General features: G+C 45.8%; 2 protein-coding genes across 6 annotated transcripts in view; one reads left to right on the forward strand and one right to left on the reverse strand.

Moving 5' to 3' along the window:
• The window catches only part of csnk2a2b (casein kinase 2, alpha prime polypeptide b), a 147656-nt gene that overhangs the window by 88464 nt on the left and 43933 nt on the right, over positions 1–15259 (reverse strand). For all 5 annotated transcript variants that reach the window (XR_011596342.1, XM_070897813.1, XM_070897812.1 and 2 more), the window contains exon 2: positions 1912–1993. Coding sequence is in view for 4 of the 5 variants with exons in the window: in XM_070897813.1 (XP_070753914.1) it covers positions 1912–1993 (82 nt within the window). In the remaining variant the exon portion in view is untranslated. The remainder of the gene's footprint in view (positions 1–1911; positions 1994–15259) is intronic.
• The window catches only part of cfap263 (cilia and flagella associated protein 263), a 34959-nt gene continuing 31770 nt past the window's right edge, over positions 12071–15259 (forward strand). Inside the window, exon 1 of the mRNA XM_070897808.1 lies at positions 12071–12204. Within this exon, the coding sequence (XP_070753909.1) occupies positions 12095–12204 (110 nt within the window). The 5' untranslated portion in view covers positions 12071–12094. The remainder of the gene's footprint in view (positions 12205–15259) is intronic.

Raw genomic sequence — 15259 nt, forward strand, 5'->3', positions numbered from 1 at the left:
CTGCGGCTCGAGTTCTGGTTGCAGAAGGTGGCAGAGCTTTGCAACAATACCCGTGGCCAAGTCGAGCCTTCTAAGACACTGTTTCTCAGTGAAATTGATGTTGGAGAACTGCTGCCCGAATACCTCATGTTGAGAGCCCTATTGGCCCTCCTCCCTTTGACCACATTTTGTAATCTTCCTCTCTGCCTCCGCTGCCTCTGATGTTGATGTTGGAGGGCAAAGTCCAGTGCCAGTACAGCCCCCCAGTAAAGTATAGAAATGTTGCACGTTAAAATCTCACCTAAATGAAAGTGAATAGTTTTTCTGTCGCAGAAGACTCCTTGAAGTGAAAAACGCTGAAATCGCACAAAACCTGTTTGCCTATGTGAAACTTACAAAGCAGCATTTTTTGCCGAGTAAAAATAAACCGGATGTTGATGCCTTTACTCCTCCAGCGGCCATCCAACCGCAGACCGCTACCTCAGCTGTCGTTGCTAACGGCAGACGCTCAGGCCGGGGGCGAGAGGGAAGTTCTGATCCGGGCATAAGCGGCAGGGAATTTCGCGGGCGTCTCATCGCTCAATTTGTCACGCCCGGTCGCAAACCGATTTGCACCCGGATATCGTCCCAGGAGGCACTAACGGGAGGTGCAAAGGAGGCCAATTTCTCCCTACATCTTTTTAAAGTTAAAGGCACTACATTAACAGTATATTTCCTGAGGTGGAAGAGGGAGGGAAGGAGACGGACCAAGGGATGGCAGATGGGAATCGGGTTGAATTGAAGGCGAGGAGATAGGAGTGAAGGAGATGGGGTTCAGACAGGATGAAGGCTGATGGATTCCATTACCTCGATCCCCCAAAATACTTCCAGAACCAGTCCTTGATTTCACCCGCCTCATATGCCCCGGCATCCATCTTCCTGCCCCCAGTTTCATCGAATCTCCCATCCCCATTTCCCATCTGACACCAGATATGAGTGGCCAGTAACACATTTCTAAGAACAACCATATATGTACCAGTACACATATATGTACCAGTACACATATATGTACCAGTACACATATATGCACACACATATTTTAATATATTATTTCACTTTAATTTTAAGATCTCAGCCTTGGGTTAGTGGTAGCACTCTCGTCTGAGTCAGAAGGTTGTGGTTCAAGCCCCACGTGAGAGACTAGAGCACATAAATCTAAGATGACACTCCACTGCAGCACTGAGGGAGTTCTGCACTGACGGAGGTTCATATAAGATGTTAACTTGAGGCTCCGGCTGCCCTCTCAAGTGGACGTAAAAGATCCCATGTCACTGTTCAAAGAATAGCAGGGAAGTTCTCCCAGTCCTGAAACATTTAACCCTCAAATAATAACACCTAAAACAGATGGACTGGTCATTTATTTCATTGCTGTTTGTGGGAGCTTGCTGTGCATAAATTGGCTGCCGCATTTCCTACTTTACAACATTGACCACACATTGACAGTAATGTGCTTAGGGATTTCCTGAGGTCATGAAAGGCACTATATCAGTGCAAATTCTTTCTTAATTAATTTTAACTCCCATCCCTTTTATTCCCAAACATCTAAGATTACATTTTTTTAAAACTTTTAATATACAATATTATCTTACCTTTTAATTACAATTATTTCAATTTCACCATTTATTTTGTTACATTAATTTCTTTATTTTTAACTAACTTTTTTGCTATACCCAAGCCTAACATATACTGGTACAGTAAATCCTTCTCCATTATACCATAAAATCTTCTTATCAAACAACATATTATGTATAAATATGTACATAATCATGGAATTCAAGCCCTAATAGTGTCACTAACATTCCCACAATTCTTAATAATAAAACACAATTTGACTTATTCAGCTCCCATAAATAAATGGCGATATATGATCGTACAACGTATTCTCTGACTCACCCTGAGCGGCGCCAAAGCTGATCATCTAGTATATATAAAAGTCTTGCGTTTAGAACGCATCCATCACTCTTCAGGTGTTCCACTTCAAAGTGTCAAATGTATGGAATAAAAGAAAGAAACCCAATAATTTAGTGCAAATTTTTCTGACCTTTGGCATCAACTGGGCAAGCAGCTTCCAATCTACAGAGAAACAATGATCTTCCAATGACCTTCGCCTCTAATTGACTTCATGATGTGCGTATTTACACCAATTAATGTCTGCACCTTAAAGGGATAGGCCCATCTGTACACCGTTCCATCTTAGCAGCAGAATAATACACTGTATGCTATATGAAACGAGGCATCTGACCTTATAACACCTTGCATCCTCTAACCTCCGACTTACCATGGCAACACCAAAGAGGATCCTCCAGGACTGAAATAAAAACAGAAAATACAGGATTCTGATCCAGGTTCAGTGTGTTTATCCAATATGTAGCTGGATAAACACACTGGAGTGCCTCATCACCCCCGGCAACCAAATTTTAATTTGACTGTAGTTTTTCAAAAGTTTTATTTGTTAATTTGTCTGTTCTAGTGCCCTTTAATAAGGGGGCACTTATAAGAACATAAGAACATAAGAAATAGAAACAGGAGTAGGCCATATGGCCCCTCAAGCCTGCTCCACCATTCAATAAAATCATGGCTGATCTGATCATGGACTCAACTCCACTTCCCCGTCGGCTCCCCATAACCCCTTATCCCCATATCGTTTAAGGAACTGTCTATTTCTGTCTTAAATTTATTCAATGTCCCAGCTTCAACAGCTCTCTGAGGCAGTGAATTCCACAGATTTAAAACCCTCTGAGAGAAGAAATTTCTCCTCATCTCTGCTTTAAACGGGCGGCCCCTTATTCTAAGATCATGCCCTCTAGTTCTAGTCTCCCCCATCAGTGGAAACATCCTCTCTGCATCTACCTTTCCAAGCCCCCTCATACTCTTATACATTTCGATAAGATCACCTCTCATTCTTCTGAATTCCAATGAGTAGAGGCCCAACCTACTCAACCTTTCCTCATAAGTCAACCCCCTCATCCCCAGAATCAACCTAGTGAACCTTCTCTGAACTGCCTCCAAAGCAAGTATATCCTTTCGTAAATATGGAAACCAAAACTGCTCGCAGTATTCCAGGTGTGGCCTCACCAAAACCTTACACAGCTGTAGCAAGACTTCCTTGCTTTTATACTCCAGCCCCTTTGCAATAAAGGCCAATATACCTTTGGCCTTCCTGATCATTTGCTGTACCAGCATACTATCCTTTTGCATTTCATGCACAAGTACCCCCAGGTTCCGCTGTACTGCAGCACTTTGCAATCTTTCTCCATTTAAATAATAACTTGCTCTTTGATTTTTTTCTGCCAAAGTGCATGATCTCACACTTTCTAACATTATACTCCATCTGCCAAATTTTTGCCCAGTCACTTAGCCTGTCTATGTCCTTTTGCAGATTTTTCGTGTCCTCCTCACATTGCTTTTCCTCCCATCTTTGTATCGTCAGCAAACTTGGCTACGTTACACTCAGTCCCTTCTTCCAAGTCGTTAACATAGATTGTAAATAGTTGGGGTCCCAGCACTGATCTTAAAGTTCTACTTTAACTTAAAGTTCTTCTTTAAAATAGTTGTAGCTGAGTCATATAGATGAGAAAGGCCCAACTTTCAATGCCAGTTCTGTACTGAGTTAACCAAGCTTAGCCAGGTGGCAGGGGAGCACTACAATTTCCCTCAACATCCCGGGGATTGGGAGAAGAAAATCGACCAGGGTTCATGCTCCTTATCGCTATCCAGCTATTCCATTGGGAGTGCTTGTATATGGATGTTGGGTGAGGACAAGCTGGGGTTTAGCTGTGCTGCCCCTGTAATTAAATAGCCTGAAGCACGTTCGGGGCACTTTCACAATGATTGGCTGCTTGTTAAAATATCAGTGGGTTCCCGGTGCCTGGACATGTGCATTTCACACTGAATCAATGATTTCACGACAGGAGGAAGGGAAGAAAGAAATGCTGGAAAACAAAAGTGAAAAAAGAGACCTCTGTCCTGAAAATGATGTGATCACATGACTGCAGCAATAACAGATTTCACCAGCAACTGAATATAGGAATATATAATTGGTGGTACATTTATATATATATGTGTGTGTGTGTGTGTGTGTGTGTATAGGACATAATGAGTGGCAGTAATTAGAGATAATTAAATGCCGAGCAGAGTGTCCATCATAAACTGCAAGTGCAAGGTTAACCTCTCCAAGGCTGACTTTCTATTACTTCAGGATCATTTTAGAAATATGGGATAATTCCAAACTCAATAACAAACTGCTTCTTCTCGTCTCTTTCCTGCTCTTTCCACCCTTACCTCTAACACAAAGTGCAAACTTTTTTTTCTCCAAATTCAGTCCATTCATGCAGCTACTTAAGCTGCCAGCTCCTCCTCCCATTGCACCCTCTCACAACACTCCCAGTACCTCTTTCATTACATTTTGGTCCTTTATCATTCGATAATTTCTCTCCATCCATCCTCGGGCCTCTCCAACCACCCCCTTCCATGAAACCCACCTCCCCCTCCCTCAGTTCCCTCTCTAACGAACTCGAGACCACTGAACTATCTTTTCTTGCCTCCAAGCCCACCAACATCATAAATGCTTCCCTCTACTTGGGCACTATCTCAATCTCCTTCAAAACCCCTGCCATCACCTCCGTATGAAAAAGCCCAGATTCAACCCTTCCAGTTTCACCACGTATCACACCATCCTTAACCTCTCTTTCCTCTGCACGGTCATTGAATGTGGTGTTACCTCTACCTTTGACTCGAGTGTCCTCGACTCCATTCTGCAGCATGCTACACGCCACCACCTCAGTAAAACCCCAGCACTGCGAGGTAGAAAAAGCCGTAAGACAGCTTAAGAACAACAAGGCTATGGGAGCACTTGGAATCCCCGCTGAGGCACTGAAGTATGGCGGAGGGGCATTTTTGGCATGAATGCATGACCTTATCTCTCTCATCTGGAGGGAGGAGAGGATGTCGGGAGATTTCAGCGATGCATGATCGTGAAAATCTTTAAAAAGGGGGACAAGTCCGATTGCAGCAACTACAGAGGAATCTCCCTGTTATCAGCCACTGGGAAAGTCGTCGCTAGAGTCCTCCTCAACCATCTTCTCCCTGTGGCTGAGGAGATTCTCCCAGAGTCACAGTATGGATTTCGTCCCTTACGGGGTACAACGGACATGATTCTTACAGTGCAACAGCTGCAAGAAAAATGCAGGGAACAGCACCAACCCTTGTAAATGGCCTTCTTTGACCTTACAAAGGCCTTTGACACTGTCAACCGCAAAGGTCTATGGAGTGTCCTGCTCCATTTCGGCTACCCCCAAAAGTTCATACCATCCTCCACCTGATCCACGACGACATACAAGCCATGATCCTGACCAATGGATCCACCATAGACCCAATCCACATCCGGACCGGGGTCAAACAGGACTGCGTCATCGCGCCAACCCTCTTCTAAATCTTCCTCGCTGCCATGCTCCACCTCACAGTCAACAAGCTCCCCGCTGGAGTGGAATTAAACTACAGAACCACTGGGAACCTGTTCAACCTTTGCCATCTCCAGGCCGGATCCAAAACCACTCCAACCTCTGTCGTCGAGCTACAGTACTCGGACTATGCCTACGTCCGCGCACATACAGAGGCTGAACTCCAATTCATAGTCAACACCTTCACTGAGGCATATGAAAGCATGGGCCTTACACTAAACATCTGTAAGACAAAGGTCCTCCACCAACCTGTCCCCGCTGCACAGCACTGCCCTCAGTCATCAAGATCCACGCGTGGCCCTGGACAACGTGGATCATTTCCCATACCTCGGGAGCCTCTTATCAACAAGGGCAGATATTGACGACGAGATTCAACACCGCTCCCAGTGTGACAGTGCAGCCTTCGGCCGCCTGTGGAAAAGAGTGTTCGAAGATCAGGCCCTCAAAACTGCCACCAAGCTCATGATCTACAGGGCTGTAGTAATATCCGCCCTCCTGTATGGCTCAGAGATATGGACCATGTACAGTAGACACCTCAAGTCACTGGAGAAATACCACCAGCAATGTCTCCGCAAGATCCTGCAAATCCTCTGGGAGGACAGACGCACCAACGTTAGCGACTGCGACCAGGCCAACATCCCCAGCATTGAAGCACTGACCACACTTGATCAGCTCCGCTGGGCAGGCCACATAGTTCGCATGCTACACACGAGACTCCCAAAGCAAGTGCTCTACTCGGAACTCGTCCACAGCAAATGAGCCAAAGGTGGGCAGAGGAACTGTTTCAAGGACACCCTCAAAGCCTCCTTGATAAAGTGCAACATCCCCACCGACACCTGGGGATCCCTGGCCAAAGACCGCCCTAAGTGGAGGAAGTACATTCTGGAGGGCGCTGAGCACCTCGAGTCTCATCGGCGAGAGCATGCAGAAACCAAGCGTAGGCAGCGGAAAGACGTGTGACAAACCAGTGTTTCCCTCAACGACTGTCTGTCCCACCTGTGACAAGGACTGTGGTTCTCGTATTGGACTGTTCAGTCACCTAAGAACTCATTTTTAGAGTGGAAGCAAGTCTTCCTCGATGCCTATGATGATGACCTCCCAACATCATGTTAACCTAACATCTGCTCTCTCAGGTGGATGTAAAAGATCCCATGGCACTATTTTCGAAGAGGAACAGGGAAGTTATCTCCGATGCCCTGGCCAATATTTATCCCTCAATCAACATAACAAAAACAGATTATCTGGTCATTATCACATTGCTGTTTGTGGGAGTTTGCTGTGAGAAAATTGGCTGCTCCGTTTCCCACATTACAACAGTGACTACACTCCAAAAGTTCTTCATTGGCTGTAAAGCGCTTTGAGACGTCCGGTGGTCGTGAAAGGCGCTATATAAATGCAAGTCTTTCTTTCTTTTATTTCTAACTTTGAATCCCTTCAATCTGTCTCCTGTCCCACTGACAGCACTGTGAGGTCATCCTGGTCAAAGTCACTAAAGATTGTGACTGTGTTGCATTATCCTTCTTTGTCCTCTCCGCCATGCTCAACAGGGTTAATCATCTTTTCCTCCAACCCACGGTCTACTTTCGTGGGGCTGCACCTAAATGGTTCCACCACTTGCTGTTCCAATGTAGCCAGCACATCCCCAGAAATGGTTTCTTCTCCTACCCCTGCACAGTCATCTTTAATCTACCGAAAGGTTCTATCCTCAGCTTGCCTTTCCCACATTTGCATGTTGCCCCTCGCCGTATATGCTGATGGCACCCAGCTCTGAATCTCCAGCATTTTCTCAAAATCCACAATTACTGCAATGGTTTCAGACTGCCAGTCAAACACAAAGTCATAGATCAGGCAGAATTTCCCCCAGTTGAACATTGTAAGAACAAAAGCTATCATTTGCAGCTTCAAAAACAAAAAATCCATACCCTTAGTCGTGTCAGCTATGGATCAGTGGGTTGCACTCTGGCCTCTGAGTCAGAAGGTTGTGGGTTCACAACCCACTCCAGGCACTTGAGCACAAAAATCTAGGCTGACACTAGGCTGAGCTCCGTCCTTCGGATAAGATATTAAACGAGGCCTCGTCTGCTCTCTCAGTTGGACCTAAAAGATCCCATGGCACTATTTTGAAGAAGATCAGAGGAGTTATCGCCGATGTCTGGTGAATATTTATCATCCAACATCACTAAAACAGATGACCTGGTCATTATCACATTGCTGTTTGTGGGAGTTTGCAGTACTCAAATTGGCTGCTGTGTTTCCTACATTACAAAAGTGACTACACTTCAAAAAGTACTTCATTGGCTGAAAAGCATCTTGGGACATCTGGTGGTCGTGAAAGGTGCTATATAAATGCAAGTCTTTCTTTATTTCTTTAACATTGACTTTGCCTCCAACTACTCGCTAAGGCCTTCCCATACAGTTTGCAACCTCAGTGGCCTGCTCAAGCTGAGAAGTGAGTGAGTTTCAAGCATTGGCCACCACTAAGATTGCTTACTTACTTGCATCTCAGCAACATAGGAACATAGGAATAGGAATAAGCCATTTAGCCCCTCGGGCCTGCTCTGCCATTCACTTAACTCATGGCTGATCTGCACCTCAATGTCATTTTTCTGCCTTTGTTCCATATTGTCCACCTCCACCTCGTCTCACTCTCACTACAGCCGAAACTAGTAAAGAATTATATTGCACCTTTAGCAACCTCAGAACATCCAAAACACTTCACAGCCAATTAATTATTTTTGAATTGTCATCACTGTTCTAATTTGTGGAAACGCAGCAACCAATATGCACACAGCAGCGTCCAGCAAACATAAATGAGACAAATGACCAGATAACATGTTTTGGTGATAATGTTTGGATAAATGTGGTCCAGAATATTAGGAGAACTTCCCTCCTCTTCATCCAATAGTGCCATGGAACCTTTAACATCCACCTGAGAGGACAGACGGGGCTTCGGCTTAGCATCTCATCCAAAAGACGGCACCTTTAACAGAGCAGCATTCCCTCAGTACTGCATTGTGATGTTACCCGAGATTAAGTGCTCAAGTCTTTGGAGCAGTGCTTGAACCCACAACCTTCTGACTCAGAGATGAAAATGGTACTATTCAGCTAAAGCTGACACCACAGTGCATACTTTTGTCACTTGATTTCTCTAGCTCCTTCCACACCAACTTTTCAATGTCAACCTTCCATAAGCTCCAACTCATCCAAAATACCACTGTCCAAAGCATTTTTTCCAATAAACAGAGTGAGCTGCACAGAGTGATCCTAACGGAGTGCTTCTAGACAGAGTGCTAAATTGGGAATTCGGAGCAGAGGGAAAGGAGGAGAGAGCGAGAGGAGCAGCCGGAGATAAAGATAGGCCGGAAAGCCTGGAGGGAGTGCGAGCATCAGGGTGCGAGATAAGTGATGTCAGCACAAAGAGAAAAGAAACAAATTGTGAGTAGTGAGTAACTGTTTACAATATACATAGATGACCTGGAAGAGGGGACAGAGTGAAGTGTAACAAAATTTGCAGATGACACAAAGATTAGTGGGAAAGCGGGTTGTGTAGAGGACACAGAGAGGCTGCAAAGAGATTTGGATAGGTTAAGCGAATGGGCGAAGGTTTGGCAGATGGAATACAATGTCGGAAAATGTGAGGTCATCCACCTTGGAAAAAAAACAGTAAAAGGGAATATTATTTGAATGGGGAGAAATTACAACATGCTGAGGTGCAGAGGGACCTGGGGGTCCTTAAGCATGAATCCCAAAAAGTTAGTTTGCAGCTGCAGCAGGTAATCAGGAAGGTGAATGGAATCTTGGCCTTCATTGCAAGAGGGATGAAGTACAAAAGCAGGGAGGTCCTGGTGCAACTGTACAGGGTATCGGTGAGGCCCACCTGGAGTACTGCGTGCAGTTTTGGTCACCTTACTTAAGGAAGGATATACTAGCTTTGGAGGGGGCACAGAGACGATTCACTAGGCTGATTCCAGAGATGAGGGGGTTACCTTATGATGATAGATTGAGTAGACTGGGTCTTTACTCAGGGGCGTTCAGAAGGATGAGGGGTGATCTTATAGAAACATTTAAAATAATGAAAGGGATAGACAAGATAGAGGCAGAGAGTTTCCACTGGTCGGGGAGACTAGAACTAGGGGGCACAGCCTCGAAGTACGGGGGAGCCAATTTAAAACCAAGTTGAGAAGGAATTTCTTCTCCCAGAGGGTTGTGAATCTGTGGAATTCTCTGCCCAAGGAAGCAGTTGAGGCTAGCTCATTGAATGTATTCAAATCACAAATAGATCGATTTTTAACCAATAAGGGAATTAAGGGTTATGGGGAATGGGTGGGTAAGTGGAGCTGAGTCCACGGCCAGATCAGCCATGATCTTGTTGAATGGCGGAGCTGGCTCGAGGGGCAAGATGGCCTACTCCTGTTCCTTATTCTTATGTTCTTATGATTGTTTTGTTTTAAGTCTTGAGTTTATTTCTGTTAAGTTATTTAACAATCTATTAAGTAGAGGCATAGCAGGGCACCTCAGTCTCATGGAATGTACTTCTTGTGCCATGTGGGAACTCTAGGATGCTTCCATCATAATCATCATAGGCAGTCCCTCGGAATCGAGGAAGACTTGCTTCCACTCCCGAAGTGAGTTCTTAGGTGGCTGTATAGTCCAATACGAGAGCCACAGACTCTGCACAGGTAGGACAGATAGTTGAGGGAAGGGGTGGGTGGGACTGGTTTGCCACCCGCTCTTTCCGCTGCCTTTACTTGATTTCTGCACGCTCTCGGCGTTGAGACTCAAGGTGCTCAGCCGCACGGATGCACTGCAGTGACGCCAGCTGCTGCTCAACTCAAAAACCTGGAGCTTGGATGCACTTCCTCCACTTAAGGCGGTCTTTGGCCAGGGACTCCCAGGTGTCAGTGGGCATGTCGCACTTTATCAAGGAGGCTTTGAGGGTGTCCTTGTAACGTTTCCACTGCCCATCTTTGGCTCGTTTGCCGTGAAGGAACTCAACATAGAGCACTTGCTTTGGCAGTCTCGTGTCTGGCATACAAACTATGTGGCCTGCCCAGCGGAGCTGATCAAGTGTGGTCAGTACTTCAATGCTGGGAATGTTAGCCTGGACGAGGACGCTGATGTTGGTGTGCCTGTCCTCGCAGGGGATTTGTAGGATCTTGCGGAGACATCGTTGGTGATATTTTTCCAGAGACTTGAGGTGTCTACTGTACATAGTCCATATCTCTGAGCTGTACAGGAGGGCGGGTATCCATGAGCTTGGTGCCAGTTTTGAGGGCCTGGTCTTCAAACACTCTTTTCCTCAGCCACCTGAGGAAAAGAGCGTTTTAAGACCAGGATGCTTCCATGTGTGCAGGAAGTGTCATCAGCTGGAGGAGCTCAAGCTCCAGGTTTTTGAGTTGAACAGCAGCTGGCATCACTGCAGTGTATCCGTGCGGCTGAGAGCTACATGGATAGTACATTTCAGGAGTTAGTCACCCCGTAGTGTTAGGGTGTGCAGGCGGAGAGGAAATGGGTGACCTCCAGACAGACAAGGAAGACCTAGCAAGTAGTGCAGGAGTCCCTTGAGTGCACCTCGCTCTCCAGCTGGTATAGTGAGGGTGATGGTTCCTCTGGGGAATACCACCAGAGCCAAGCCCATGGCACCATGGTTAGCCCAGCTGTACAGGGGTTAGGGGGAAGATCGGGAAAGCAATAGTGATAGAGGATTTGATGGTGAGGTGAACTAACAGGCGTTTCTGCAGCCACAGATGTGACTCCAGGATGGTATGTTGCCTCCCTGGTGTCAGGGTCAAGGATGTCACCGAGCAGCTGCAGGGCATTATGGGGGCAGAGGGCGAACAGCTAGAGGTCGTGGTCCATATCTGTACCAACAACATAGCTAGAAAGAGGGATGAGGTGCTCCAAGCAAATTTTATGCAGCTAGGAAAGAGATTAAAAAGCAGGACCTCAAAGGTAGTAATCTCTGGATTACTCCTGGTGCTACGAGCTAGTGAGTATAGAAATAGGAGGATGCAGTCGATGAATGTGTGGCTAGAGAGATGGTGCCAAATACTGGTTGGAGAGCAAGATGCACTCAGGGGCCTCCTGCACTACCTGCCTGGTCCTCCTCTTTGTCTAATGGTCACCCATTCCTTTTCTGCCTGCTCACTCTTTATCTGCAGGGTGACCACCTCCCTTTATCTGTGCTAGATTAAAGGCATTTAATCTGCAATGGAACCAGTCTCTATGTATCTATATATAAATTCATAACATTACAAACACTGGCTTGAGGTGCAATCAAAAATAGTGTGAAATTAGCAAAAATTTTAAGTGAGTGATATGCGACATTTCCAGACTTAATCTCGTGCTCATTTCTCTTGCAAATGTGGTGAATCTATATGGATAGGCAATACTGATTCACTAAATTACTGAGAGAAGAATTATTTGATTGTGCTTATAAAAGAACTATTGCCCACGAGCTCCATTACCAAGATGGCGGCAGCGCGGCTTCACTGGGAAAGGTACTCGCGCTTGACGCCTGCGCATTTATTCGCTCCATTCAAAACCGTTTGTGCCTGCGCACGTCGCGTTGCAGGTCTCCATGGAAACGGATGTCAGCGCCAGGAGCCCTGGGCAACATGCCGGAGACAACAGACACGGACAGCGGGGTGAGCTTAGATACCCACCTGGAGGAACGCATCCAGGACCTGAACGATGAGCAGCTTAAGCAGCTACTGGAAGACCTCAGGTAGCAGCGCACTGTTTCGGGCGGCCGAAAACATCTAAATATAACCCGCTGAAGGTTAAAGAATAAAGCGGCTGGCTATTCACGCCGAGGGAGAGTGCTGTTCTGGCGCCGCCCTAGTGGCGTCCTTTCCCCATTGCAGGTCGATCCCATCACCATTGCAATGCACTTTTGGGAAATAATTTATTTTCGAGCGTGGGGGTAATTATTTCAGAACTCTAAGTGAAGGGGTAAGGCTTGTAGTGCATGGTCCGACCAAGGACGAGGGAAGGAGAGAAAAGAAGGAAACTTGCATCTATATAGTGCCTTCCTTATCAGCCTGTCAGATAAACCTCCAATTTACTACTTCAAAGTGTAGTGACTGTAGTTATGTGGGCAAGTGTAGCAGTCATAGAATCATACAAGTTTACAGCACGGAAGGAGGCCATTTCGGTCCATCATGTCCGCGCCGGCCAACAAGAGGCTAGCCAGCCTAATCCCACTTTCCAGCTCTAGGTCAGTAACCCTGCAGGTTACGGGCACTTCAAGTACCCATCCAAGTACTTTTTAAATGTGGTGAGGGTTTTTGCCTCTACCACCCTTTCAGGCAGTGAGTTTCAGACCCCCACAACTCTCTGGGGGAAAAAGTTTCCCCTCAAATCCCCTCTAAACCTTATACCAATTACTTTAAATTTATGCCCTCTGGTTATTGACCCCTCTGCTAAGAGAAATAGGCTCTTTCTATCCACTATATCTAGGCCCCTCATAATTTTATACACCTCAATGAGGTTTCCCCTCAGCCTAATCTGTTCCAAGGAAAACAATCTGTCCTCATAGCCAAGATTCTCCACTCCCGGCAACATCCTCGTAAATCTCCTCTGTACCCTCTCCAGTGCAATCACGTTCTTCCTGTAATGCAGTGACCAGAACTGCAAGCAGTACTCCAGCTGTGGCCTAACTAGTGTTTTATACAGTTCAAGCAAAACTCCCTGCTCTTATATTCTATGCCTCGGCTAATAAAGGCAAGCATTCTGTATTCCTTCTTAACCTGGCCTGCTATCTTCAGGGATCTGTGGACATGCACTCCCAGGTCCCTTTGTTCCTCTACACTTCTCAGTGTCCTACCATTTAATGTGTATTCCCTTTCCTTGTTAGCCTTCCCCAAATGCATTACCTCACACTTCTCTGGATTAAATTCCATTTGCCACTGTTCTGCCCACCTGACCAGTTCATTGATTTCTTCCTGCAGTCTACAGCTTTCTACTTCATTGTCAACCACACAGACAATTTTTGTATCATCTGCAAACTTCTTAATTATACCCTTTATATTCAAGTCTAGATCATTGATGTACACCACAAAAAGCAAGGGATCAGTACTGAGCCCTGCAGAATCCCACCGGAAACATCCTTCCAGTCACAAAAACACCCATCAACCATTACCCTTTTCTCCCTGTCATTTTTCAAAATCCCACAAGCAGCAATGAAATAGGTGGCCAGTTAATTAGTTTTTGGTGGAGGGAGCCCTTTTGGCCAGGACATAGACGAACAGACAAACAGATGAGATAGAACTTGGGCTCCTCTTTTTCACAAAGGTTAGTGGAAATCTGGAACTCTCTTTTCCCAAAAGACTGTGGATGCTGGGACCATTGAAGCTTTCAATACTGAGATAGATATTTGTTCGGTAAAGGTATCAAGGTATAAAGGTATGGAGCAAAGGCAGGTAAATTGAGTTGAGATGCAGATCAGCCATGACCGAACTGAATGGCAGAGCAGGCTCAAGGAGCTGAATGGCCTACTCCTGAGCTTCCTGATGTTCCTTAGGGGAGGGTAGCCTGGAGTGGAAAGCTGAGCCACCCTGCTTTGTACCACCTCAACTTCACATCATTACAATGGGGTTAGTGTGTTGCATCTTTCCATCAGTTGGTCTTCTGCCTCTATATTTACTGTGCCAGTCACTGCATTTTCCTCAGGACCAGAGTGCATTCTCTTTGTAATTTCGTTCATTTTTCAAAATAAAGTTTGATTCTGAAGCAAGCAATCTCTAATTATACTCTATGATTATCATCTGTTACATTGACAGTTAGAAAATGTAAGCATTATAGTTGGTAACAGCTGTCAGACATGGAGACAGAGAGAGAGAATGTTCTTTCCTCATTTCATTTGTTTTTTTTCAAAGAGTTGAATTTTGAATGCTGTAATTGTCATGTATCTCACACTACTGTATATAACTGTATCTTACCATGCTATACATGACTGTAACTAGATATGACCTGTAACCACAAGCATACTTTACCACCAGGGGTGCACTTGCAGGAGACACTGCATACCTGTTCCACACAGGTATATAAAGGCAGGTCGCAGGCAAGTGTGGCACTCGAGAGCTATGAAATAAAGGTGCGGGTCCAGAGTAATCTTGACTTCAGCATGTGCTTCGTGTAAATCTGTACTGCAGGGTCAGGTCTTTACAGTGGTGACGAGTTACGGGATCACAGAATCCACAGAATGGCTACCAACGGCTCAGATGAGAAATACAATGCTGGAGACAATTGGAAGGACTTTATAGAAAGGCTCCAGCAAAGCTTTGTAACCAAAGACTGGTTGGGCGACGATAAGGCAGACAAGAGAAGAGCCCATCTCTTGACCAGCTGTGGCTCGAAAGCATACGCCTTAATGAAGGACCTGCTGGCATCCGAGAAACCAGCAAGCAAGTCGTTTGAGGAGTTGAGCACACTGGTGAGAGACCACCTGAAGCCAGCGAGCAGCCTACACATGGCCAGACACAGGTTCTACAACTACAGACGCTGTCTGGGCCAGAGCATACCCGACTTTGTGGCGGAACTTCGGAGGCTGGCTAGTTTATGTGAGTTCTCAGATGAACTAAGGAGAGAAGTACTGAGAGACTTTTTTATTGAAGGAATAGGCCACGCAGGCATATTCCAAAAGCTTATAGAGACCAAGAACTTGACTCTAGAGGCAGCAGCACTGGTCGCACAGACATTCTTGGCAGGAGAAGAAGATCTATACTGCGGGTATGACAACTAACGAAACATCAAGGGGTTCACAGCGTGAAACAAGCCGC

The sequence above is a fragment of the Pristiophorus japonicus genome, chromosome 13 (genome assembly GCF_044704955.1).
Source record: "Pristiophorus japonicus isolate sPriJap1 chromosome 13, sPriJap1.hap1, whole genome shotgun sequence".
Taxonomy (NCBI): domain Eukaryota; kingdom Metazoa; phylum Chordata; class Chondrichthyes; family Pristiophoridae; genus Pristiophorus; species Pristiophorus japonicus.